Source organism: Pituophis catenifer, unplaced genomic scaffold (genome assembly GCF_029215685.1).
Source record: "Pituophis catenifer annectens isolate HBS135680 unplaced genomic scaffold, rPitCat1.0.hap2 SCAF_9, whole genome shotgun sequence".
Lineage (NCBI taxonomy): Eukaryota > Metazoa > Chordata > Lepidosauria > Squamata > Colubridae > Pituophis > Pituophis catenifer.
In genome coordinates this window covers 28,558,469-28,586,024 of record NW_027256889.1, presented here as the reverse complement: position 1 = coordinate 28,586,024, position 27,556 = coordinate 28,558,469, and the positions used below count along the sequence as shown (strand labels likewise).

Genomic DNA, 27,556 nt, shown 5'->3' with positions numbered 1-27,556 from the left:
TGAACGGCCACTAAACGGATGGTTCTAAGTAGGGGACCTGTATTTTTTCTGTTATGCATCTCCAGAGCCCTTGAATTAATTACATTTCTTTTCTCCGGCTCTCTTGATTTAGCTGCTTTGCAAAAACAGCTCCCGGCCTGTTAACTGCCCCCTTCCTGTCCCCGTCCCCCCCCGCCCCGCTTTTGCACCCCCTTCCCCTCAGTTGGGCCCTCTATAAATAGAGACCTCCTCCTGGAAGGCATGCCAAGCAGGCGAGCGGTGGCTGGAGCCAAGCCTATTCTTAGCCTTTTGGCACAGGGGCCTCTGTAGCCCCAAGGCGCCACCCTCCCTCTCCTCTTCTTCCATTAAGCCCATGCCTCTTCTCCTTTGGGGCGCTGGGGAAGCCCCATATTCCAGCCCAAAGGCTCCGCTCCGTTGAAAACATTTTCATGGGCAGACTGAAAGTCAGCAGGTGGGAGTAATGTGCATCCAGAGCATTGGCCGCCCATGAAAGAGCTGTGTGTGTGTGTCCCTGTTCCAAGGCACCTGGCACCAAGGGTGGGGAAACCCAGCCCCGCTGTCTCCTGCTGCTTGGTCAGGCTGCCTCCCTGGCAGAGCTCACCCTGCAAACCTGCTGCAGGCGAGCCAGGTTCAGGACACTAGCAAAGCAGGGCCCGGAGGGGCTGACCCCCAGGACTGCTAAACTGAGCAGGGTAAAGAACAAGCGGATGGTGGTGGTGGAGTGTTCAGAGAAAGTTATTGGGGCCCTGATGAGCCCAAGGACGTGGGGGGGGTGTCCCTCAGTTTCAGCCAGATGGAGAAGAGGGGGACATGGCCCAGGGTGCTCCAGTGGCCCCAGAATCAAAGCCAGATGTTGCATGTAGATGGCACTAAAAGGGATGGGGCTTCGGTGACACCTTTATGGCAATCGTTTTGATCCTCCTGAGGAGACCCCCCTGCTCCAGCTATAGGCAGTCCTTGACCTGCAACCGTTCATTCTGTAACCATTCAAAGTTACAATGGCGGTGCACGAATGGTGGTTATGACCTGTCCTTGGAGTTCTGGCCATCCCAGCAGTCCTGCATTCTTGTGATGGGGGTGCTTGGTAACTAGTACTCATTTACAACCATTTGCTGCAGAATCACATTTCAGCTAACTGGCCTGGGTTTGCAGCACACCCAAAGACACAAGAGAACCACCAGGGGCTGGGTACTGTGTGGATGTAGCCACAGGACTTACACCAACCAGTTCTGAGGAAATATTGGTGGTGAGGTCTTGGTGCAAGATTGCAGAAGGATACCCTGTACCCAAGATGTCCTGAGAAGTGGAGAATCCACACTAGGGGCCCATGGGCTCTCTTGAATGGAGCAGATCCACAGCCGGAGTTGGGTCTTTGACCACAATAGTTGTACCTGGGAGAGATATTTCTCAGAACAAGGATAGCTCAGGTTTTATCTGTTGGGGAGGTAATACTTTTCCCCTTGTTCTACATGCTCCTAGACCTTATGTTTTAAAGATACATTGGCAGGTGACCCAGGACAGTGAATAAAACACAAGGGAAGGTGTGGTAACAGAAGGTTTACTACAGACAAACTTCCATCTAGTCAGGCAGGTGTGAAGGTGTTTCATTCATAGTCATGAAGATGAAGAAGCAAAACACTGACAGCAAAATTCTTTCTGCAAAAGGAAAGAATGCACTCCTGAGGCATTCTGTGGGTTCTGTGGGGAAATTGTTTCTTGGATCTTTTCCCAAGAATAATGTGCAGTCATACTGAAAAGTGGAAGAACCTTTATTGGGGACACCTGCTTGGGCAGGGGTTTGGACTAGAAGACCTCCCAGGTCCCTTCCAACCCTAGGAGCCTTTGATTCCATTCTGGTCTGATGCTGTGGATGGAGAACTCTCAGAAGCTCTTGGAAGGAGGCGATGGCTTCCACTTTTGAAATTTAATATATTTAGAGTGAACAATTTGTTCAGACTGCCCGCTGAGTCTCCAGGAGTCGGGATTTGAGCTGCGGCCATCTGCTTCTGGCCAGAGCCTGCAGCCTCAAAGCTTGGAAAGGAAAAGGACAAAATCCTTTGTGTGCTCTTCTCCTTCCCGCAAAGGGAGCCCAGTGTTGTAAAGGGAGCCCTGTTCCCCTTCTTGCTTGTGGAACACCGTGTGACTCTCGCATGGAGCCGGACATTTACTCAAGGCCCATTTTTGCATTCAAACTCAGAGCCAAAGCCCACTTTCCCCACTTTTGCTCCTGCCTGGCTCACAGGAAAGATTACATCCGGAATGGGTGCCCAGAAAATGCCACATCTTAGGCCCCACAGGACACGTGAAGTTGCTCCATGTGCTTGGCACAAGGCAGCTTCTGTGGCTATGAATATGCTTACACACACCTCAGAACTCCTTTCCCGGCAGTGGCACTTTGGAGGGGAGGACAACGAACAGCCCCTCCCCCTGTGGCCAGAAGAGATGGGAGGGGGGAGAATTTCCCTCAAATGATGAGCCTCTGCTGAGGGGGACTTCAGGCTCCCCTCAGCTGAATGCTTCAAGCTGATCTCTGCCATGTAACCAGCGACAAATGGCTTTTTTGCAAACAAGAGAACGTTGCAAGCACATCTTTTGACAAGGCTTCCATGGGCTTCGTCAGCAATTCCTGTATGCTGCACTTGCGAGAGTGTGACGTATGTCAAGTTCACCTAGCATTTTCACAAGAAAATGTCCCCAGATGCAAAATGATCCCATTTTGGAGGAAGAAAAGGCTAGTTCTATCTTGAAGCACTCTTAGTTACAGGAGGGACACCAAAAAGCCCCTGGAGATGCTCTGAGGGCCCTGCAGGAGGGTGTGGGACACAGCTATTGTGCTGGTGGGGAAGAGCATAAAGTGCAACATGTACAGGCAGCCGCAGATCCTTCGTGGACCATCACAACACCTTTGGTTCTAGTCATCCTAGAAGTTGGCACTCATTCTCTACCAAGCGCTGGTCCAGCCCAGGCCACTACTTGCTGTCCTGAGCTGCCTTTCTTTGTCCTGAGAGCTTGTACTTCTGGGCAACCCCATAAGGAACATGGGCGGCGACAGTGCCCATTTCCTTTGCTCCCTCCACGTGAAACATCTGGTCATCAAAGAAGACATGTGGTCGGATCTTCTCCAGCAAGGGGCCTTTGGGTGCGCCAGCCAGGAAGAGGGCCTCGTCCGTTTCTAGTCCCCAGCTCCGGAGAGTCTTTAGGGCTCGTGCCCCGGAACTGGCAGCACTTCGAGCCGTGACCAGGTAGGTGCGGATGGGACATTCCAGGCGGAGGCCTTTTGTGTAGAACTTCTTCTGAAGCTTCCCCAACACTTCCAGGAAGCCCTTCAGTGGCCCCTGGACAGAGGAACACACAGCATCAGTCCCAGCATGTGGCCCACTCCCCAGGGAGTCAGGAAATGGGGACCAGCTCAGGCACAGCACCCTCGGAGAGGCCCCGGGGCCAGAAGCTTCCCTGCCCTCACCCCAGCCATGCACAGATACCCTCCTGTTCTTTGAATTTGCCAATCCTTCTTTGGGTCTAATATAAGCTGTTATACTGAAATGGTGTTGCTGTCTTGCGTCCTGCTTTAATACTGGCTTTGTTTGCATTTAGAATGTTTTTTCTCACTTTGTTCTATCTAAAGTGTTTGTTAGCAGGGCAGCCATAAAAATCATGCTCTCTCTTTTGGCAAAAACAATAACGAAAAGATTGCTTTGGTCACAATATCACCGGTCCCTGAATCGCACCTGAGCAAGAGGCTTGTTCACGTAAGTCTTCTCGTGCTCAAAGAACTTGTCTAGGCCGTGAGCCTTCACGATCTGCTCCGACTCATCGGAAAACAGCACAGCATCTCCGTCAAAGGCGACACGAAGCTGCTTCTCTGAGACTTGCACATCTTTCATGGGGGTGAAAATAGTGGCAGCTGCAATCCCTGGGAAGGGAGGGAGGAAGGAAAACAGCCTTCAATTCCTGTTGCCTGATGCTCTCCAGTTGGAGCAAGAACTTCACAGACTTCAGTGGGTCTATTTAATGCTAGTCTGGGGATAACTACAGAGTTTGGGAAACAGTAAAAGGAACTTCCAAGTCTCATTTATAATGGCAAAATCTCTGAATGATTTGTGAGATCAGCTGTTTCCCTTTCTGTATCCTCTCCTTCCATCCCTCTGCCATCCTCCCCACCACTTCTCACATCTGGCAGGAGGATTCCCTAAAAGTCTCTTTCCTGTCAAAGTGTCCCCTAGATATTTAAGCTTCCAACTCTTTGGGACTTAGCAGCTGGTCAATGCCTTTGATCAGTCTTGTGCCACTGAGCCAACAAGATCCTCACATTCTTCCAACTGGCAGAAATCCCAACCTGAAGAGATTTTTCTAAGCAACCTGATTCTGATAAAGCAATCAAACCTCAGTTAAAGGTTAGAATTTTGCAGAACCAGTAATGTTGGAAACATGGGAGAAAATATGGGTTCAGAATGTTAAATTTACGCAATCGCAAAATTTGAGGGAAAATTTTTATAAGATGTTTTACAGATGGCATTTAGATCCCAAGAAATTATCCTGTATGTATCCTAATGTTCAGCCAAAATGTTGGAGATGTGATTGTTTAGATGCTACATATTATCATGTTTGGTGGAATTGTAAGAAAGTTAAGGCTTTTTGGATAAAAATATGGTGGGTTATGCAGAATGTTTTGAGGAAAAAAATTCCATTTTCTCCACAATTGTTTTTATTGGGTATAGTAAAGGGTTTTACACTGGATGAAATCAAGTTGATATTGTACATGATAACTGCAGCGAGATTATTGATAGGTAAATATTGGAAAAATGAAGCTTTACCCACTATCGAAGAATGGACTTTGAAGATGGCCAGTTTTGCGGAGATGGCGAAGATCTCAGCATATTTAAAAGATCGCTCACAAGAGACTTATGAATGGGAATGGAAAAAATGGATAGATTATGTGCAGAACAAATATCAAGTTAGAAAGTACCAAGTAGTTTTTCATTGAAAGTATTATATAAAAATAGAAATGTATGAAAACTGTGAAGATAAAAATTTTTTTAAGGGGGTCTGAGGGGTTCAAGTTTTATAAAAAGGGGATTTTGATGGGATTATATTTTGTGGAAGTCAGGGGGGGTTGGGGGGGTTAGGGTGGGGGGTGGGGGGTGGGATGGGGGGGAAAATGGGGTGAAAATGTAATTGTAAAACTTTTGCAATAAAAAAAAAAAGGTTAGTTTGCCCCACGAAGGCCTCTCTTACATGCTAAGAGATTGCAACAGATGTTTCACTGCTGTTTCTGCCGGGACTTAGAAAGCTAACAAGCATATAATGTCTTGTGTAGTGAGGGGGACCAGTAAATCTTTTTTTTAATTATTCTGATTCTTGGAGACTGCCTGGACAAGTCCCTGCAATTTTCACGGCAATTCAGAAATTAGTTTGCCATTGCCTCCTTCCTGGGGCCAGGAGAGAGTGACTGGCCCAAGATCACCCAGCTGGCTTTGTGCCTAAAACAGGACTAGAACTCACAATCTCTTGGTTTCTGGCCTGATGCCTTAAGTGCCACACCAAAACGACTCTTCATAAATGTAAACAAACGCAATTAAATGGCTCACAAGACTGTATGAGTAAAATCACAACAGTCATGATTCCTGGAGTAACAAGTGGTAAAGTTGGCCTTGCTTTAGAAAACGTGCGTCCCCACAGGTACCTTCTTCCTCACCCTGAAAGTCCAAAAGGCCCCACAAACTTCTGCTACACTTCTGCCCAACAGCATCACTCACCCTCTTCTAGGGCCTCACTCACTTTCTCACAGTCCGAGGATAAGTAGAGGTTGGTGTGGTAGGCCTTCAAGTAGCAAATGGGGCTATTCCCGCCGGTCATACAAAACCTCTCAATGAAGAGATCTAGGAGGAAAAGAAGAAACGCTTCATCGGTAAACAGGAACCAGCCATCCCCAGGCTTCTTTGTGGATGAGAATCCCTGGCCAGCACGTCAGGAGGACACCATGGTAAGAACAGAGGAGGATCCTGGACGTACCTGAAGAGTTGCCAAAACTGACCATGTTTAATGTAATAGCACAAGCATTGAAGGAGACGGGGAGAGTTAAGCTGGGCAGAAATTTGGCAGTACAGTTCAAAAAGAAGAACGCCCTATAGTGGTATCTTGGTACTCGGCTACTTTGAAACTCATCAAATTTGGGACTCAATGCATTTTGACGTGAAATTTGTGTTTCAAAACTTTGGTACTCAACACAAAAGCTAGAACCTGTCGGTGTTAGCTGCCTTGTGATTCATCATATTATTCCTTGTGGGAAAAAACAGTTTAGTACTCAACATTTTTGGTATTCATCGTGCCTCCTGGAACTAATTAACTATGAGTGCCATGATATCACTATATATTAAAAACCTCTGAGAGGCTGTGGGTAAAAGCCAGACTCCTAAGTAGTTGTTCCTGGTGTCCAAGAAACTGTTTCCTATTGAGCCAGCAGAGTTGTTACACATAGTGTGGAACGAATATAAGGCAGCCCATTTCCAGAGAATAAGCTCCCTAAGGGAGTGATGAGGTAGGGCTTCCTCCTGGCTCTGTGGAGGGCTGTACAGGTGGACAAGCCTTCCAAGCACTGAGCCCACTGCCCCATTTGATGGATGTCGGTGAGGGGATTAGTGGCTGGGCGGATGTTGGCGAGGGGTCTTTCCTTCAGGTTACTTACTGTAATGGTTGATGCTGTTGATCAAGCGAACGCCCACTTGCGCATGGTTGTTGGTCACAAGGACAATGTCAAAAAGTTCCTCACTGTCTGGGAAGAGTTCCCGCAGCTGGCTATTGACCGATTCCAGAGCCTGGAAATCCAGGGAGAGAGAATCGTTGGACCAGGGAGGCAACATGTTAACTTAAGGGATCGTCAGATAAGAAGGGCTCAAACTGTCCGTGGTTGACGTTGGCCGAACTAACAATCATCTCCAGCAAGGATGGGAGTACTGCCCTCCAAGGGCCACAGGGAGCCTGGGGATGGGCAGAAGAGCAAGAGGGGGGAAAGCCCCAGACTTTGCATCTGGGGAAATGGCTGCAAGTGCTGACTTCTCTCCCACCCCCCACTGCGGACCAATATTTGCAATGTTGACATGTGTGAACGTGAGCAAAAGAGACCAGACCTTGACAAAAGGGAAAGCTGCTCCGGGCAGGAAGGGCTCCTCCTCATGCTCCAGCTGATACTTCACGTAGGCCTCCACGCCCTGCTCAGTGTAAATCTTCTGCTCTTCCTCCATGCGGAACAGGGCTCGGGAGGACACGGCAATGGTGATGGCATGTTGCGGATTTGGCTGCAAGAGAAGAGCGGTGGTTGCATCCCCTGTAAGAGAGGGCAACTGTCCTTGATGACAGGGAGCATCCTTTGAGGGACTGGGGGTTCTTCGCCTTGAAGGCGAGGGGGTCAGTCAGGCCAGCTTCCCTCAATGACTCATTTTCATAATTAGCTACATTTCAGTTTGTCCAGCTTCCATATTGGTTTGATTGTTTTGTAAGGTTCTGGTGACCCCCAGAACCTTACACCACCGGCTAGAGGGAGAGAGCCATCCTTGCCAACTGTTTCCTCCTCCTGCTCCTCGGTGCTGTGCTTCTTCTCATGCTGGGAGAAAGTGGGAATGTAGGCTTCACCGCTTGCCCCGTGTGGCTGGGCCAGCAGACACCCATGTCAGCACTGGGGCTCTTCTGGGCTCTGCCTGGTCCTCCAGTGCTGGCCCTCTGTTGGCAAACTGCTTCCTCCTCGTAAACGGCTCTTCTGCCCATTTCCTTTTGCTCCTCTTGGGTCCATCAGAGGAGCTCAGCCATGAAACCTGCTTGCCAAGGAAAAGCCCAGCATTTCCAACTCGGACAACTTTTCTCCTGCCTTCCCAAGCCTAGTTTAACCTGGCTGGGTTGGATCCACTCTATTCTGACTCCTTTCAGGTCTGCCTGCATATCAGGGAGCTGGGAGAAGCACCTTGTTCACACGTCCACCCAGTCTCTGAGGCCTGGAGAGAACGACCAGCCATTCGCTGGTTGCCATTTCTAGCCAATTGCTAGGTGCAGAAAACCAGCAAGACTCCCGTGGTTGGCAATGTCTGCCCCCCCTCCCTGCCTTCCCTCAAATAAAATGGAACAAATCCCCCATATTTTTGTGCTTGGCCAATGAACCAAGGCCCTGTTGCTGGCAGTGCTTAGTCACCTTCATCCAATCAGATTCTCTCCCCCCCCATGTGTGTATGCGTGCGTGTGTGTGTAGTGGTGATGGGGAGGATCGTTGTTACTGAGGAGCTAGTGGCATACTTTGATTTCTCCTTCGTATTAAGAAAAGTCAGAACTCCTTCTGAGCTAGCTAGCTTGTCCTCCGCTCGTTTGCTGACAATGGAGAAGGTGGGGAACCTTCACATGACTTCAAAGCTTCTCTTGCTGTGAAAGCTAGAGATTTCCTTCCCATCCGAGAGTTGAGCAACACCCAGACAAGGTCAGTCTTGCAGCCTCCTGAGCATAGCAGGGCCATGAAGTCACGGTGCCAGCTTTTCATAACAATCCTGGGGTTGTGTTGTTGGTGGGAAGTTCTGCATGAAACTTGGCATAAGGTACTGCTGAGAAACTGGCTGCCTGCAGGGTATGTCTGCTGTCGTTATTAAGGAGTTCCTGGCAGCTTGTAAGAGAGTTGGATATTATCTTGCTTGGTATGTAGGCTTTGATGTTATGCATTTCTATCTATTTTGGGGGCTAATAATAAAGCTTCAAATCCCTTTAGTTACTGGAGTGATCGTTGTTTCTGGATCCAAAAGAACCAATTGCCTGAGCACCTAATTACTGCCCTGACACTTGGCAAAACTGTGTGTGGCGATTGTGTGTGTGTGTGTGTGTGTGTGTGTGTGAGAGTGAGTGAGTGAGTGAGAGAGAGAGAGAGAGAGAGAGAGAGAGAGAGAGAGAGAGAGAGAGAGAGAGAACACCAAGGACAAAATGTTGCCATTTCTAAGAGACATTTGCCACATAAAACAGTTTTCCCCCACCTTAAAGACTTCACTTGCACAATACAGCCAAACTCTTTATTATTTGCAAGCTTCTGCTTGTGAAGCCACGTAATCCACAGTGGACTCATTGCACATAACTGTCAGAATTGGGCCTTTGTCTGAGCCACAAGATCAAGTCAGACTTTCTTGCAAGACTACACAACTCTGGAGGAGACACACAAGGCCCATTTCCTAGATGTGGGAGGTGGCACAGTGATTAGAGTGCAGCACTGTAGGCTACTTCAGCTGATTGCTAGCTGCAGTTCGGCAGTTCAAATCTCACCAGGCTCAAGGTTGACTCAGCCTTCCATCCTTCCAAGGTGGGTCAAATGAGGACCCAGATTGTTGGGGGCAATAGGCTGACTCTGTAAACCGTTTAGAGAGGGCTGGGAAGCTTTGGGAAGCGGTATATAAGTCTAAGTGCTATTGCTATTGCTGTGTGAACTGCCAGGCCAGTTTAAAAGTCCCGAGCAGACCTAACATATTCTCCCAGTTCCCAAAAATCAAACTTTGAAATATGATTCTGCCATTAAACATTCCTGTTGGATTGTTCCAACTCTTCATAGTGCAGCTCTTCATAGACTCCCCAGGAGAAATTTCATTTGACAACTGAAATGACAACTTGGGAGCTACAAAGTGCTAAGTAGCAAAACTAATGTTTTTGTGGTTCTTATGAGGATGCTGGGTGATTAATTTATGAGCGTAAGTGAGCCTTTCTATGTGCCTTTGCCCCCTGCCACGGGCCGAATTGGTTGGGTGAGGAGTCCCAGGGCCAGCTGCTCAGGCAGGCCTTCCCTGGTTCAGCATTACACTGCAGGCTAATTCAGCTGACTGCTAGTTGCAGTTCGGCAGTTCAAATCTCACTGGCTCAAGGTTGACTCAGCCTCCCATCCTTCCGAGGTGGGTCAAATTAGGACCCACTCAAAACTTATGGGATACAACAAAAGCTTATATAAGAGGTTTATCAATAATAAACAATAATAATAATAATAATAATAATAATAATAATAATAATAATAATAATAATAATAATAATAATACAATAAGGAAAAATAGAAATAAAAAGAATCAACTTGGAGAGCTCCAAGGAAAATTAGAAAAAGCAGAATCTAAATTACAGAAAGAACCCCAAAACCAAGAAATCAAAGTATAAAAAGAGTTAATTAAACATAAGTTACAATTAATAACCCAAGAAGAAGTAGCACAAAAAATTAGAGCAACTAAACAAAATTACTTTGAAAATGCCAATAAGCCCAGAAGATGGTTGGCTTATAAATTAAAAAAAGAAAAGGAAAAGAAATTAATAAAGCAGCTAGAGCAGCGGTTCTCAACCTGGGGGTCGCGACCCCTTTGGGGGTCGAACGGCCATTTCCCAGGGGTCGCCAAAGCCCTCTCTCCCCCCCCCCCCGCCTTCACTCACCCTCTGCCTCTGCTGGATCGCCCGGTCGCCGTTCGCTTACCCCGCCCACTCCCAATCTATTGCTGCTCCGGAGTCCCAGCTGATGGCTAGAGGGAAAAAAACTTTAAATTCTTGCCGCGGGGCTTCAAAGAGCTAGCTGCAAAGAGGTAAATTCCTGGAGCAAGTTTTTTTCCCGCTAACTATACTGAAAAGAGAAAGCGAAAGCAGGGTCTTAGCTGCAACGTGACAAAATGAGGCAGAGAGGTTTCTTTTTCTTTTTCCTCACCAAAAAAGGTAGGTACAAAACTGCAAACTGGGAAATTTAGGGCAAGAGGGGGTTCAAGATTTTAAAACACAAAAGAAAAAAAGCTCTATTTAACTAGGGAATTGTAATAATTGAGATACTATTAATTGTATATTGTGTTGAAAGCAGAAATGGTTAAGTTGTGGTTTGGAGGAATATATGGGGGAAATTATTTGGTTTATTATTATTGGTAAATATAATTAATTGATTTGTAAGAAATTGGATTGCATGGAAATAATTGGAATATTCATGTTCATATTGATAAATATACAAAAAAGATAGTTATATAACTAATTGATTTATATTAAAATGTTGAATTTGTATTAAACAACTGTATTACATAATTAACCAATGTGAGGATGGATATAAAAATAGATGACAATGCAAAGGGGTATAATATAGAATAGAAGGGAAAAATTGAATTTGATTAAGATTAGAGATGAGGATGAAGGGTAATATTGGTTTTTTTAAAAAATAGCTGAGGAATAAATATGGTAAAAAGGAAATATAGAAATTGTAAATTTAATTGAAATGACTAAATACTGTGTTGGAAGAAATATCCTGGGTTCTGCTCCAAGTGGGGAAAAAGACACTGGAAACATGGAGACTGTTTGGAAAGATGTTTTAATAGTGGACAGGATCACATGGCTTGATGGGGCCCATTGTGTTAGTTTCTGTTGCTATTGTGTTGCAAATGTCCTTTGACAAAGGATTGACTTTCTGCCTCTGGCCCATTAACAAAGGGTGGGGGGCAGGAAGGTGGGAGCTGCTTTGTCTGTAAAATATGCTTCTCCATTTCTCATCCAGGGAAATATAATATTCTGCCTTTTTAATATTTCCCAAAATATTTCATTCTTCTAGGAAAGGGGTGGCTGCTAACCTCCTACAACTGTTTAAATTTGTGGACCGGCCAAATACTCTGTTCAAAGAAAATATGTTGTATGTTTGTATGTGTGTTTCTAATTATTGCTATTTATTCCTATTTGTTCTCTTTTATTCTTTAAAGTTTAACAATTCATTCTTTATCTTAATATCTTTATATTTGTTTGGGGTTGGCTTTCTTCCCTTTCATCTTTTTTATTGTACAGCAATCTTTCTCCTCAAACCTACCACCTTTGTCTTTTCTTTCTTACTTACTTTCTCTTCCCCCCTCTTCTTCTTCTCCCTACTTCCTCTTTCTTTCTCCTTCTCCTCCTCTCTTCCTCCCTCTCTTACCTTCACTCCTATTCTAATTTCCCTTCCCTTCCTTCATCCCTCTCTATTGCTGTATCCTTTTATGCATATGGACTACTCAGAGGGCTGAAAAAGTTATTTTTGACTGGTCCTCGCACTTTTGACCAGTCCTCGAACTTACGACTGTCCTCACATTTTACGTTTTTGCCCTATCTTGTCACCATGGTGAAGAGAAGCAGTTGTGAAATGAGTGACATGGTTGTTAAGAATGCTACAATGGGCATAAATGATGACCAGTCATAAGTGCGAAGACCGGTCAAAAGTACGAGGACCTATCAGAAATCACTTTTTTCAGCCCTCTGGGTAGTCCTTTTGTGCATATGGACTACTCAGAGGGCTGAAAAAGTTATTTTTGACTGGTCCTCGCACTTTTGACCAGTCCTCGAACTTACGACTGTCCTCACATTTTACGTTTTTGCCCTATCTTGTCACCATGGTGAAGAGAAGCAGTTGTGAAATGAGTGACATGGTTGTTAAGAATGCTACAATGGGCATAAATGATGACCAATCATAACTGCGAAGACCGGTCAAAAGTGCGAGGACCTGTCAGAAATCACATTTTTCAGCCCTCTGGGTAGTCCTTTTGTGCACAGGGACTACTCAGAGGGCTGAAAAAGTTATTTTTGACTGGTCCTCGCACTTTTGACCAGTCCTCGAATTTACGACTGTCCTCACATTTTATGTTTTTTGCCCTATCTTATACCATGTTGAAGAGAAGCAGTTGTGAAATGAGTGACATGGTTGTTAAGAATGCTGCACAGGCATAAATGTGAGGATGGTCATAAGTGTGAGGACCAGTCAAAAGTGCGAGGACCTGTCAGAAATGACTTTTTTTCAGCCCTCTGAGTAGTCCCTATACACATAGCCATGGCCACCCGGTCACATGACCAGCTAGCCACGCCCACCCGGTCACATGACCTCCAAGCCACGCCCACAAAATAAGCCACGCCCACAGAACCGGTAGTAAAAGAAATTTAGAACCCACCCCTGGTTGGGGGTCACCACAACATGAGGAACTGTATTAAAGGGTCGCGGCATTAGGAAGGTTGAGAACCACTGAGCTAGAGGATGAGGATGGAATAGTGCATCTACAGGAAGTAAAAAAGAAAAGTATAGCAGTAAACTTATTTTCAAAAACTATACAGTTCAGAAAAAATTGAAGAGGAGAATATTCAAATATACCTTCAAAAAAGGAACCTTCCCAGAATACCAGATATAACAAAAGAAATATTAAATGAGGAAATAATGAAACTGGAGATACAAAGAGCAATTCAAAAGCAAAAAAATAATAAGACTCCAGGCCCAAATGGAATTCCCACTGATTTTTATAAAACATTTCAAGAGTCATTAGAACAGCTGCTATTAGAAACATTTAATGAAGTACTGAAAAAGGCCAGGATACCAGAATCCTGGAGGGAATCATTAATAACTCTCATCCCCCAAAACAATAGTGAACAACAGAAGATACAGGATTATCGTCCAGTCTCATTGCTAAATGCTGACTATAAAATATTTATGATCATAATAGCGGATAGAATTAAAAATATACTGAATGAAATTATACATTTGGACCAAAATGGATTCCTACCCAACAGATATATAAAAAACAATATAAGAATTATCATCATTAGAATATTACGAAGCTCACCCCGAAAAACAGGTAGCTGTGGTCTTCTTGGATGCACAAAAAGCTTTTGACAACTTAAACTGGGACAATTAATAAGAATGAATATTGGAGAAAAATTTATGATTAGAACCATATTCACTATACAGAGGGCAACGATATTATTAATGGGGAACAAACAGAAAGTTTTGAAATAACTAAAGGAGTAAGGCAGGGTTGCCCACTGTCTCCTCTGTTGTTCATTCTGTCTATGGAGACATTAATGTCCTAAATTAGAGATAATTCGGAAATAAAGGGATTAAAAATTAAGTCACAAGAATATAAAGTCCAAGCATTCGCAGATGATCTGGCATTTATTATTGAGGAACCTTTAGAAACTGGACCTATTTTACTACAAGACATAAACCAATTTGGTGCAATAGCAGGATTTAAAATGAATAAAGACAAAACTAAAATATTGACTAAGAATTTAAGCAACAGACAGAGTGAACAACTAGAGGAGGAACTGGGAATCTTGAGAACAAAGAAAATTAAATACTTGGGAATTTGGCTATCAGAAAAGTGTACTACCATAAAGAGGGACAATTACGATACACTCCTATTACAAATACAAAAAGATTTGGATAACTGGACTAAATTATCAATATTATTAATTGGCATAATTTCAACGATAAAAATGAACATATTGCCCAAGTTACTATATTTATTTCAAACAGTACCAATAACATTAGGGAAAATTTTTTTTGAACAACTGAATAAATTGACATCGAAATTCATATGGTCAGGGAAAACTTTGCATAAAATTCAAATTATTGCAAGATAGTAGGAAAAAAGGAGGTTTCAGTTTACCAAAATGAGAACTTAACTATCAAGTGGCATCCCTAACATGGCTTAAAGAGTAGATACCAGTGCTGTGGAGTCGGAGTCAGAGTCGGAGTCGAGGAGTCGGAGTAAATTTTGGGTACCTGGAGTCGGAGTCGGCAAACAATGCACCGACTCTGACTCCTACTAAATTTAGATTGGAATTTAAAAAAAGCAAGTTTAAATGTCCCAATTCACAAAAAGTTATAATTAATGACTTCTCTACTGTAAGAATAAAGACCGGAGTCGGAGTCGGGGAGTCGGAGTCGGAGTTGGAAGTACAAAAAACTGAGGAGTTGGAGTCGGAGTCGGAACATTTATCTCCCGACTCCACAGCCCTGGTAGATACAACTTAAAAATAAGAGGATATTAACGATAGAAGGCCATGACCTTCAACTCGGTTGGCATGGCTTTTTATGGGATGGGAAAAAATAAATCATAGACTTATTTTCAAAATCATAAGGTAAGGGATGCACTACTGAGAGTATGGGAAAAGATTAAAAAGAATCATTATATGAAAGTCCCAGTTTGCTTGTCTACAACGGAAGCAATGATACATCCAAATACCACAGACCTAGATAAAATGGTGAGATACGCAGATTTATTAGACACAAAAGGAGAATTAAGATCAATACAAGATTTGAAAAAACAAGGAATAAATTTGGAATGGTGGCCATATTTACAAATCAAAACTAGATTTAAAAAAGATAAGGAACAATTTGGCATAAACAGGAAACAATTGGAATTAGATAAATTAATATTAGGATTGGGAAGAAAAATGATTACCAATATCTATAATTACCTATTAGGATACAAACTGGAAGAAGAAACAGTAAAGGAAACGATGATAAGTTGGGCTAGAAATTTCAGACATACCATAGAATTGGATAAATGGGAAAAATTGTGGGAGAAAAATTATAAATTGACTATGGCAGTAGTTAACAGTAGAAAACAGTAGAAAACAGCTATAAAATGTTTTATAGGTGGCATTTAGCACCAGCGAGACTGGCAAAAATGTACCCCAATTTATCACCCCAATGTTGGAGATGTGGTCACAAACTAGGGACATACTACCACATGTGGTGGATGTGCCCTAAGAGGAGAAAATTTTGGTATATAATTAAAGGGTGGTTGGAAGAGATTACACTCCAAAAGATAGATTTTAAAGCAGAGATGTTCCTCCTAGGAATGATTGATAGAAAAATGGAAAAAAGTTTTTATTATATTATATTGCATATTCTAACGGCGGCCAGAATTACTCTAGCACAAATATGGAAGTCGACCAATACACCATCGGAAGAAACAATAATAAAGAAAATCCTTGAATGCGCTGAAATGGATAAATTAACAATGGAGATCAAAAAAGAGAAGACTCAGATTATTATAAAGTGTGGAATAGGTTTTATACATGGTTGGAAATTAAATTAAGAAATAAGAATATAAAGTGAAACTGGATATTAACATACTGGATATAAATGTAAATAATGATCCTGCTAACAAAGTTAATTATGAATATTTAAAAATAAAGAGAAGGAACGGGAGGATAAAAGCTAAGAATAAAGACAAAGTCGATGCAGAAAGTTGTAAAATTGTATATATTTGTTGTTAGTATTGTATTTTAACATCTGATGTGCGTGTGTTTTTGTTTTTGTCTCCTGACTTCTTTTGCTATTGTGTTTGGTTTTAAAAAGTAAAATACTCAATAAAAATTATTTTTTTTTAAAAAATGAGGACCCAGATTGTTGGGGGAAAATATGCTGACTCTGTAAACCACTTAGAGAAGGTTGTAAAAGCACTATGAAGCGGTATATAAGTCTAAGTGCTGTTGCTCCTTGCTCCTTGCCTTAAAACATTTATTTATTTTATTTTATTTTATTTTATTAAATTTCTATACCGCCCTTCTCCCGAAGGACTCAGGGCAGTGAACAGCCACAAGATAAAACACATAAGTACCAAAATTTAAAATAGATTAAAAACGAATTAAATAATTTGGCTGAATTTAAAATACCCCATAATTTAAAACAGATTAAAATTTATATTTAAAATTTATATTTAAAAGGGGAGAAGTTTTAGGCCAGGCCAGCTTGATGAAATAAAAAAGTTTTAAGCACGCGACGGAAGGTGCACAGATCCGGGATCCTCCGTATCTCCGGGGGGAGCTCGTTCCAGATCGTAGGTGCCCCCACAGAGAAGGCTCTCCCCCTAGGGGCTGCCAGTCGACATTGTTTGGCCGACGGCACCCGGAGGAGCCCCTCTCTATGGGAGCATACTGACTGGTGGAAGGTTATTGGTGGTAGCAGGCAGTCCTGTAGATAACCAGGTCCTAAGCCATGGAGCGCTTTAAAGGTGATAACCAGAACCTTGAAGCGCACTCGGAAGACCACCGGGAGCCAGTGCAGCTCGCGCAGGAGAGGTGTTACATGGGAGCTCCACATTGCTCCCATAACAACCCGCGTGGCCACACTCTGCGCCAGTTGGAGCCTCCGAGTGCACCTCAAGGGGAGCCCCATGTAGAGAGCGTTGCAATAGTCCAGCCGAGAGGTAACGAGGGCATGAGTGACTGTGTGTAGGGAGTCCCGATCTAGAAAGGGACGCAACTGGCGGATCAGGTGGACCTGATGAAAAATCCTCCCGGTCACTGCAGTCAAGTGCTCTTCTAAAGACAGCCATGAATCCAGGAGGACGCCCAAGTTGCGAGCCCTTTCCGTGGGGGCCAATGATTCGCCCTCAATAGTCAGTGATGACGCCAGATGACTATATTGGGACGCCGGAAACCACAGCCACTCGGTCTTGGATGGGTTGAACCTGAGCCTGTTCCTCCCCATCCAGATCCGTATGGCCTCCAGGCACCGGGACATCACTTCAAGGGCATCGTTGGGGTGGTCCAGGGTGGAGATGTACAGCTGGGTGTCGTCAGCATACTGATGATACTTCACCCCAAAACCACGGATGATCTCGCCCAGCAGCTTTACATAAATGTTGAACAAAAGGGGCGAGAGGACCGATCCCTGCGGCACCGCACATATGAGGGGCCTCGGGGTCGACCTCTGCCCCCCTGTCAACACAGACTGCGACCGGTCCGAGAGAAAGGAGAACCACCGTAGTACAGTGCCTCCCACCCCCAACTCTTCCAACCGGTGCAGCATGATACCATGGTCGATGGTATCAAAAGCCGCTGAGAGATCTAACAGGACCAAGACAGAGGAGCAACCCCTGTCCCGAGCCCTCCAGAGATCATCAACCAATGCGACCAATGCCATTTCCATGCTGTACCCAGGCCTGAAACCTGACTGGAACGGATCTAGATACGACATTTCATCCAGGTACTGGGGAAGCTGTCGCGCAACCACACTCTCAACAACCTTCGCAACAAAGCGAAGGTTGGAGACTGGACGATAATTAGCCAATACTGCCGGGTCCAGGGAAGGCTTCTTGAGGAGAGGCTTCACCACTGCCTCCTTCAAGGCGGCGGGGAAGGCACCCTCACCCAATGAAGCATTTATAATCCCCTGGAGCCAGCCTCGCGTCACCTCCCGGGAAGCCAGTACTAACCAGGAGGGACACGAGTCCAACAAACATGTGGTCGCGTTCAATCTACCCAGAATCCTGTCCACGTCATCTGGGGTCACAGGATCAAACTCGTCCCAGATAACATTCTCAAGACCTGCCCCCGTCACCCTCGCTGGACCTACCCAGTCGGAGTCCAGACCTTCCCGAATCTGAGTGATTTTGTCATGCAGATATTGAACAAAATCCTCGGCTCTTCCCTCCAAGGGGTCCTCCCGCGCTTCCTGGTGGAGCAGGGAGCGGGTCACCCTAAACAGGGCGGCCGGGCGATTATCTGATGACGCAATAAGAGCAGCAAAATGGGTACATTTTGCTGCTTTTATCGCCACTAGGTAATTCTTAATATGAGATCTTACCAATGTCCGTTCCGATTCAGAAAGACTAGCCCTCTAACTACTCTCTTTGCTGTCAGGAGTCCCCATGGACTTGGCATTTATTTTTTTATGTATCTTGATTTCATTACATCTATCTGTTTTATTAATGTTTGTAAGCTGCCTTTGGGTTTTTGCAATTTCAAAAGGAATAATTTCTTCAGAAATTAAATAGATTTGCTTACCCTTACCGTTAATTAATAATAATGAAAAATAAGTGTGTGTGTGTGTGTGCTGGTGTTAACATCTAAAGCCCTTTCTTCATTGCTGAGACACTCAGGCCCACCTGGCATGGAGGTCTCGGTTCAAGCAATGTGGACTTGAAGCATCCTCCCCTCTCCCTCCGCCCCAGGTGAAATCCTCACTTCTGGCCTTCCAAGAGGGCTTGAAGACCTGGCCCTGCCAGCTGACCTGGCCTGGCAAAGGCAAAGGGGCATCTTGGAGGTAGTTGATGGATTAGTCTGATGATCCCACCTCCTCCCCATGCACACCCTTCCTCTCCATCTTAGTTATTTGAATTTTAAATGTATGGTTCTTATTTATTGTTTTAATGTTTTACATGGTATTTTAATTATAGCATGACTATAAGTCACCTTGTTGAGATGGACAGCATAGAAGTTTAATAATAAAGAAATAAAATTTAGTAAGGGGAGGGGGACAGGCAGCTCCCTCCCAGTCGAAAGGCTCTCCCTCTCTTCCTCCCTGGCCCAGGGTCCCCTTCCCCTTGAAGCAGCTTCTCACTCCCAACAAGGCCAGAAGAACTGGATGGAAGAGAAGGCCATTGTTCCTGCCAACCTTCAGCAATTTCACACCAGGAAGCTGCCAGGTGGAAATGCCACACATGGCTGCCACTTAGGGACTCAGTGAGCTGTGTGTCCAGCCTGCTGGCGGTGAGTTGTGCAAGCAGAGAAGTGCCGCTGATTCATTCCAAGAAGTGTTGTCCTTCAAAGGAGCAGCTTTTTGTGGGCAAGGCTGGCTATGGCATCTCCAATCTGAAGAGCCAAAGTCCCTCTAAGACCAGCAAAGGTGACCGCCCAGAGGAAGAGGTTCCCGGCCCCAAAGTCTCAGGAAGGTGCACAATTGAGACCTCGTTTATACCATGCATTTTGTGGCATTTTATTTTGGCTTTACTGAACTCATGATAACTATGATAGTCTTACTCAGCTATCATAGGTTGGTAAAGAATGATGTCTAGTTGAGTGCACTGCATGAATCCAGCCATGACATAAACAAACCTAGGTTTAGTGAAATCTGTGAAAGCAACCAATGGCTTCACTCATGCATTGTACAAATTCTTCAGGTTGGATTTGACCTATTGGCCGTGAGCCACAAAATATCCTTCTTTGGGTCAAAGATGGTTTGCATGCCATGCAAACACAACCTAGTTAATGTAGGGCTGGAGACTTTTAACCCTAACAGTGCCAAACAGTGTTTGGGATTAAATGGTTCTCTCGGACAAACATGGTTGTGCAAACACCAATATTCAACAGATGATGAAGCAGTTTCTGAACTCTACTCACTGCTTGCCCCGGAAAAATAAAGCAGGATCCAAGTGTGTCTGAACATCCCAGCTTCTTTGTTCTGACACCGGCTGCTGCCAAGGCAGAACTTAGTGCACCTTCCAAATGCTGGCTGACTTGCAGATTGCCTCCTGGACAAGAAGCTTTGCCAGTCTACCCAGGAGTGTCCACGGAGGCAAAAGGGCAGAAGGGGGAACCTCACCAAGACCCTGGCTGGAGGGCACGGTGCATGAGAATGCTTGTTGGGCAGGTAGGACTACCTGCTTGTTGGGTAGGACTATGGGGGCAGGTCAGCCCTAAGTTTACTGGCAGAAATTGGCAGATAACGGTTCCCACCGGACAGAGAGAAGCCGCCACCCCCAAGCCCTGCAGAGTTTAAAGGGCCACAGAAGAAAGTGGGCAACTTCAGTTCTCAGGTATGACTTGAAGGCTTCTCTGCCTTATTCCAGGCCTGCCTCCACTTTGGCTGGGTGATTCGTTGACTGTATCTGCATTCCCATGGCATGTTAAGTCATACATTCTGCTTTATGGCTGGTCTCATGTTACAGTACATGCTAAACCATAGCAAGCATCCTCCATTTCTAGTGTAGGTGTTGTCTGAACCTGACAGCCACTTTGCCTTTTTTTCCTGGCCAGCCCTGCAGTTCTGGCATTCTGCTGCTCCCTATTTCTGGCATTCTAAAAATGCTTTTGAGAACTCCCCACTGTCCACCAGCATTGCTGGGGAAGTTTCCTGGGCCCCTCCAGTAGCTCATTCCCAAGTGCCAGGATGGTGGCTGGGTTTTGGGGGTAAAGGAGCATGCATAAGTGCACCAGCGTGCCTACCATCCCTGTCCTAATATTCCTTTTTACTTACTCTTTTCATGTATTCAAATTATGTTTATACTTTTACCTGTTATCTTATACATGCTTGACAAATAAACTTATGATATGAAATAAACTTATGATATGAAATAAACTTATGATATGAAGAAACCTCTAAAAGAGTTCCCACTAGCAAGACTCCATTTCCACCAACACTATCACACACTGGACATTATTGTATGGTTAGTCTGACCTGCTGTTTGGTGTGAATGAAACTATCATGGTTAGCAAAACATGTTTTAGGATTTAGTAGGTTGTGGAAACCCAGTTAAGCATGGTTCATTCAGTGAGTCTAACTGAGTGACAAGATGGGAAAGCTGGCTTCACCTCCTTGGAGGAAAAGAAAACCTCCTGGTTTTTCAGCTGACTTAGGATACCTTCAAGTGCCACTTGCTCACTAAGGACTCCCATCATTCAGGGAGACCCTGTGTTGCAACGTGTGCTTTACCGCCTACAAGGTCAGCTAAAGGCCCTGTTGCTGCTTGGACTTTCTCCCCATAAAGATCAGATGTTCTCCTTAAGGCTGATGCTGAGAAGGCTTGTGCCCCCATTTCTGCAGATATCATTATTATTGTTTCTCCTTGAAATCCTTTTCCTCTTGAACTGAGGGCCAGCAATATTTCTGTACATGAATGTACAGTGTGTCCCTGTAGGAATTTCAGGGCTTTGGGCCATGACTGTCCGTTCTGTAAGCTTTATAAGAGATGGCAGATGCTAATGCTTGTGTCCAGCTAGCAAAAAGGATAAAAGAGGGCAGCGGACGTCAACAGATTTGACTCGAGAGCCTCTCGGGTTCTGAAGCTTCCCCTCTCCTCACGATTCAGCAATGGGGAAGTTAGTGCATGATCTGGGACAGAGCTCTCCACCTTTGGCAACTTTAGGATTTGTGGACTTCAACTCCCAGAATTTTATTTTGCTGGCTGGGGAATTCTGGGAGTTTAAGTCCATAAATCCTAAAGTTGCCCAGTTTGGAGACCCTTGGTCTGGGGGAAATAGGTCATGGATATCCCAGATTTCCAAGAAGTTCCAGATCAAGGAGAGGCTCCCTTGCAGAATGGAGATGGGCAGCCCTTCAACCAATGCTAGTTTGTTGGACATTGCAATCATCAGTGAGATGGTGGTGATGGACTGTTTGCTAAAATAAAGCCAGGTCATGACACACACTTGAAAGTAAATCAGGAGGCCTGGAATTGTGGAGTCTGTCTGACAAGAGCAAAGACTGCTTATTCACAAGAAATATGCACGTGTAAAGCTTGTAACAATTCTGGGTAGTTAGCTGATAAAAGTAACAAAGAGTTAGGCAACTTGCAGACCTCAGCTTAAAGTTAGGAATAGAGATGGCCTGCAGCAAATAAAATGTATATTAGATAACTCCTGGGGCATTCATTAGCCAAGGCTTAGTTATAGGGACAGCTAGAGACCAATAGAACAAATTGTATAATTATTACTAAAATGTTTATTAGATGATATTTCTTATCATCGCCTTGTCCTGCCTTCTTTAGTGAAAATGTATAAAGCTTTCTTAATCCTTCGTTCTTGGCTCTCTTGGCATTTTGGCCAGAAGCCCTTTTCCTTGGGCTACCCCAATAAAAACCAATCAAAACATGTACCTTGTGTCTGGCATCCTTCATTGACCTCTGCACCAGGCTCAGACCTGAACTGGGGACAACAGTGGGGCTGGGGAGTGAGAGTAATTGCTCCTCAGTGAGCATTGCCTATTTGAAAAGAAGTGGGCCAGGTTGCTTGATCGAGTGGGGCCAGGTCTATCTCTGCAAGTAAGGAGGGACCCCTTGCAGGGCTGACTCTGGGCAGACCCTCACAGCAAAACACAGCATGAAATCTCAGCCCAATCATCATATGAGAGAACTGAACTGTTTACCGCGGCTCAAGGGACTCTGGGGTGCTGTTTTTCTTTCTGGCTAGGGAGGGTCGGTTTCACATGTTGCTGGGAATATTGAATTTTAAAGATGCTGCTCAAGAAGAGCAATATTAATGTTGTCATTAAAGACTAAAACCAGACTTTTCACTAAAGTTTCTTGCAAGGGAAGCCTCTAAATTGCATTTGAGGTGGGAGATGGTGGCCTGCAGCCCCCCCTTCTCAAACAGGGCCCTGCCGTTGCCAATGAAACACAGAAGTAGCCAGAGAACTGAGCAGCAGAGAGATCTCGGCCCCCACAAGGAAGGGAGGCTCCTCCTCCTTTCTATCTCAGGTTCCTGCGGGGTTGGGGGGAGCAATTTTGCAAGCAAGAGCAGTGCTTCCCTGGGAAAACAGGGCCAATTCTGCAGACCAGTGCCGTCTATTCAGAAAGCATCTCTGAGCCTCAAAAGCAGCCACCTCTCTCATCCTTAACAGTGCTAAATGCCCCCTTTAGAGCCAAGCCGCCAGCAGCTCGGCTGCAGAGACTCCACAGATTCTTTCACTTGCCCTGGCATTTCACGCTGCCTCTCGCCTGACTAGCATCACAAGTGCCCTGCATGCAAACAAGTAAGCCTTCCCCCATCCACCCCCGCAGGAAAAACGATCTTTCTTACTGATTTGGGCTTCTTTTTGGGAGAGAGGTTTTCATAAAAGGCCTTGGCATCTTCCAAACTCGCTTGTTTTGGTTGCCCTCTGCTTTCCGGGCATCCGGATCCAGTGGGCTCCATGGCGGATTCCCTCTACCCGTCCAGGAGCAGGCGAAGATGCAGCCAGCTGGCCGGTTGCTTTCCTTCTGCCCAAGATCCCAGTTCAGCTGCAAAAAGAGCCAAATCCGACGGGAGCTGCAGCGGTCGGCGCGCAGGAGAGGAGGCAGACGAGCCGCTGCGTGTGTGGTGCGTGTCAGTGTCGCTCTTTATAAGGGATCCCGTGAACCTCCTGGGCGCTCTCGCTCCCAAAGCGACTGTCCCGGCAGCTGCCCAAGTCCTCCCACCTTCCCGGCTTCCTTTCCTCAGACCCGCTAAATCTGTGGGCAGCCCCACAGGGTGGGGACGGAGGGGCAGGACACCCAGCGCGCGCTGCCCCAGAAGGAGGGGGTCCTCTGTCTTGGCCAAAAAGAGTCTGGACTTAAAAGAGCCTGGGAGAGGAGACTTATCTGGGCACAATGCCCACATTCATGGCAAAGGCTACATAAAATGGCACGCGGTGTGCTGAAAGGAGACCCGCTCAGATCCAGCAGGGGCTCCCAGGGATCAGTGGCCACCAATAGGGGCCAAGATTTGCACCCATTCCTGGAAGAGAAGGTCTTGCATCACCTCCTGATTTTAGGGATCTTTTATGTTGCTGTTATCAAAAATAAATGGAGTGGGGGAGGGGACAGAGATCGTGGTTAACACAAATAGTGGAACAAATGGACTCTTATTACATAACCAAAAAGGGATTTTTTAAAGGTTCACTTTTACAAATTATCTGCATTCTTCCATTCTTTGCCCCCTCCCCCCATTATTCCTAAGAGGAGAGGCATTCCCAGGCTTGCACCCTTCCCCCACCCTCTTCTCTTGCTGGAATCTTCCTGGTATGAAGTGTCCATCCTTGCCATCCCTTGATTGACTGATGTCCACTTGCCGCAGGCTAGCCAAGGCTCCTGCCGTCAACTGCATTCAGGAGGAAGGATGCTCAGCTCCATGTGCTCCACTTGTTCCCTTTCCAAAAGCATGTGGTCAATTGCGGATTAAAAAGTGAACCTGATGGGATTTTGGTCTATTCCAGTTGAAAGATCTGAGCCTAAATGTGACCACAATTGCTTAATAAGCCATTAAGAGAAATTAATTGCATGTGCTGAAAATGGGCCCTTGGTAATTGGCTGGAGAAAAGCAGCGCTTTAGTTACAGCAGTCCAAATCCAGCTGCTTAGAAGGATAAGGATTCTCCTCAGAGGTGGTATTCAGCCAGTTCCCACCAGTTCGGGCAAACAGGTAGCAGCAATTTGGCCTGGGTCACTGAACCGGTAGCGACTACTGGCTGGCCACGGCCGCTGCCCAGTTGCCCCTCGCTTGCCCCTTCCGGTCGCTCAATGCTCACTCCACCCACCACTGCCCTATATATGTTGCCTTCGCCATGCAGCCCAGCAAGCAATGCATGCTGCCCACTCGCCCTTCACCTTGGGTCGGGGGCCGGGGCCCCAGGGATATGCCTCGGTTGGGTCAGGGAACACGTGATTCCCCAGCTCCGGTCTTACCCCGGAGCCACCGCCTGCTTGATGTCCGCCTTGACTGGGTTGGGGAATGTGCGATTCCCCGGCTCTGGCCTTGCCCCAGAGCCACTGCCCGCTTGCCACCCACTCTTCCTTAAGCGTGACGCATTTCTTCAACAGGATGACTCTGGCATCCACAAGCAACAGCTACAGCTGGTGCAGTCCTGCACACAGCTTCCCTCCCTGGGGAATTCTAGGTGAGCCTTCTGGCAAGGTGCTGCTTGTGCCGAAAACAAAGGGAAATCCTCATGGAAACTGCCTTGGAGAAAAAGTGGGACAAAAGTCTGGCCAACCTGTTAAGGAACAAGTGGATCTTACTGGGAAGCGGAATTTCTCTGGAACACCACATTGGCACTGGGCCTGGCCTGACATCGTCTGGGGAGGGCACACTTTGCTGTCCTTTGGCAGCTTCAGCTGGAGCCTCCGGGTATCCCCCCCCAAAAAAATGCCTGCAAGGCAGACTCAGCTGAGGGTCTCTCAGGCAGGAAAGGCCAAGCTTCTCCTGAAGATGGGAGGAAAGGCGTCCCAGCAAGGATTCAGGGGAAAGCAGGATACCTCAAGCTGGTTGGGGGGGGGGAGAGTCTCTTGGGACTGAGTGACCCCCAAAGGGCCACTCAGGGGCAGCAAGGCTAGTCTGACTCAGTTGGTGGACAGTTTGTCTGTTTGTTTGAAATTGCTGCTTTAAGAGGGCAGAGCAACAATGTGGATTTCTAAGGGCAGTCTCTCCATTTTCATTCACTCATTCCCAAAACTAGCTTTGCCATTTGGCTGCAGCATCAAGTCAGCCCCAAACACAAGAGGTTTCTGCCCCCTTAACAGGAGCGATGCAGTGGGCAGGCCCTTGGCTGGACAATTGTTTTCTAAAGGACGTTTGCTTTCACTCTGGGGTCCCAAACTGCCCTCTGCTGTATGCATCTGACACGCAGCAGCCCTTTCCCACTTTGGAGTCTCACCTGAACTGTGGAGTCCAGGAGTGAGCAAGCGTTGGCCCAGGGCTGAGGCAGATCAAACCTTCAGCCTCTCTTCCACCAGCCACCCGTGTCAAACAGCCACATCAGACCTGTAGCCAGTCAAAAGGTCCACCAGAATTGATAGGTTGGCCCCTGGAGGCAATTTAGGAAGGGGAACAGCCCACTGCCACCTCAATTATCTGCTTGTTGCCCATAACTGTCAATGGGCAATGCGGTCTTCAGCCATTGGGTGGGCACGGCGCCAGTTTGATAAAACTTGATTCCAGGTATTTGTGTTAATTCAGCAAATATACTACACAAACCTAGCCAAAACATTACTTTAAGTTAACCTATTGCCTACATTACTTTAACAGCTTTTAAATACTTGTCAAAGAAACAGACTCCACAAATGACATGACTTTAGTTCAACCTGATGAGGGGGATCATTTTTGTGAACCTCAAGAATTTAAGGTGTTGTCCTTGTCTCAGAATTTTGACCAACAGGATGATGGTTCCCAGATTTTATTTAGTTCCCAAGTTAATCCATTTTTTGCCTTTGTGTTATACCTTGAAAAAAATCCCTGAAAGCACTTTGCTTTACACAGCGCCCGTGGCCCAGCGTGGATGCTGGAGTGGCCTGGCAAATGAAGCTCCTGCCCCAGGACTGCCGTCCCTCTCTTAGGACTTGCAAGGACAAAAAAAAAAAAAAAAAAGCAACAGGGTGTCAATCCATTTGCCTCTGTCACTGTCCAACAGACACCCCAGGAGCAGAGTACCGGTAGTTCTTGACTTAGGACTGCAATTGACCCCACAATTTCTGTTGCTAACCAAAACATTTGTTAAATGAGTTTTGCCCCATTTTATGACCTTTCTTGTCACAGTTGTTAAGTTGGGTTGTGAAGTGAATCTGGCTTCCACATTGACTTTGTCCCAAAAGGGGATCACTGTAACCGTCATAAATAAGTCGATTGCCAAGCAGCCATAGGGTGGGTACAGCTGAATTTCGATCATGTGACTGTGGGACTGTTGCAACAGTTGTAAATGTGAAAAACAGTCATAAGTCACTTTTGCTGTTGCAGTTTTGAACGGTCACTAAGTGAATGGTTATAAATCAAGGATTACCTATAGATAAGAACATTGGGAAGGTGCTAAGGCTGGAACAGGCCCTCGGTCCATCTTGTTGGCATCCAGTAGTCAAGCCTGCTCTGTAGCCAGCCAGTGAGGCACGGGGAGGGGGGGGGAGAGGCCAGCAGCAGCCTCTGAGGTCCAGATCCACCAGAAACCCCTCCTGCCCTTTTGGAAAATCACCCAAATTGGTTGCCCTTATGACGACTGCTGGCTGCCAACATCAGAGGCTCCACAGACTGTGACTTTTAATATGGCAGAAAAGTATAAATATGCCAACTGCTTTTAATTAAATGCATTACTTTGAAGTAGATTCAACCTTGCTTTTGCTCGGGCTCCAAATCCTTGCTGGAGCTCAGCCCTAGTGTGTGTGTGATGTGGCTCTTGGCCCAAAGGAGCTGTGCCACTGGAGTGGGAGTGCCCGGGATGCTTCAGGTGGCAGGCCTGGGGCAGGTCCTCCATGCACCTCCTCACGCTTCCGTCCTCCTCTCTAGTTTCCCAGCATATGTGTTGCTCCCAGATACTGGCAGCTTTCACCCGCAACCCCCTTTTCCTGTAGTTTCCTCATGTT

General features: G+C 45.9%; 1 protein-coding gene across 2 annotated transcripts; it reads right to left on the bottom strand.

Annotated features, from left to right (window-relative positions):
- Window positions 1-1,549: 1,549 nt before the first annotated feature.
- NT5C1A (5'-nucleotidase, cytosolic IA) lies at window positions 1,550-23,575 on the bottom strand. Of its 2 annotated transcripts, XM_070949884.1 has the most exons (6): window positions 23,275-23,575; window positions 7,128-7,295; window positions 6,686-6,815; window positions 5,757-5,879; window positions 3,729-3,913; window positions 1,550-3,335 (listed from the first exon to the last, which is right to left on the bottom strand). In XM_070949884.1, the coding sequence occupies exons 1-6, from the start codon at window positions 23,386-23,388 to the stop codon at window positions 2,970-2,972; spliced, it is 1,086 nt and encodes a 361-aa protein (XP_070805985.1). In that variant the 5' UTR covers window positions 23,389-23,575; the 3' UTR covers window positions 1,550-2,969. The 2 variants fall into 2 exon arrangements, with proteins under 2 accessions (XP_070805985.1, XP_070805986.1); XM_070949885.1 differs by lacking the exon at window positions 7,128-7,295.
- Window positions 23,576-27,556: the final 3,981 nt, after the last annotated feature.

Coding starts and splice junctions, on each gene's coding strand:
- NT5C1A (XM_070949884.1), bottom strand. CDS start 23,388: ATGGAGCCCACTGGATCCGGATGCCCGGAAAGCAGAGGGCAACCAAAA. Junction 7,296..23,274: donor CCAAAAAGAAGCCCAAATCA/GTAAGAAAGATC, acceptor CTTCTCTTGCAG/CCAAATCCGCAACATGCCAT. Junction 6,816..7,127: donor CAGCTTTCCCTTTTGTCAAG/GTCTGGTCTCTT, acceptor CTGGATTTCCAG/GCTCTGGAATCGGTCAATAG.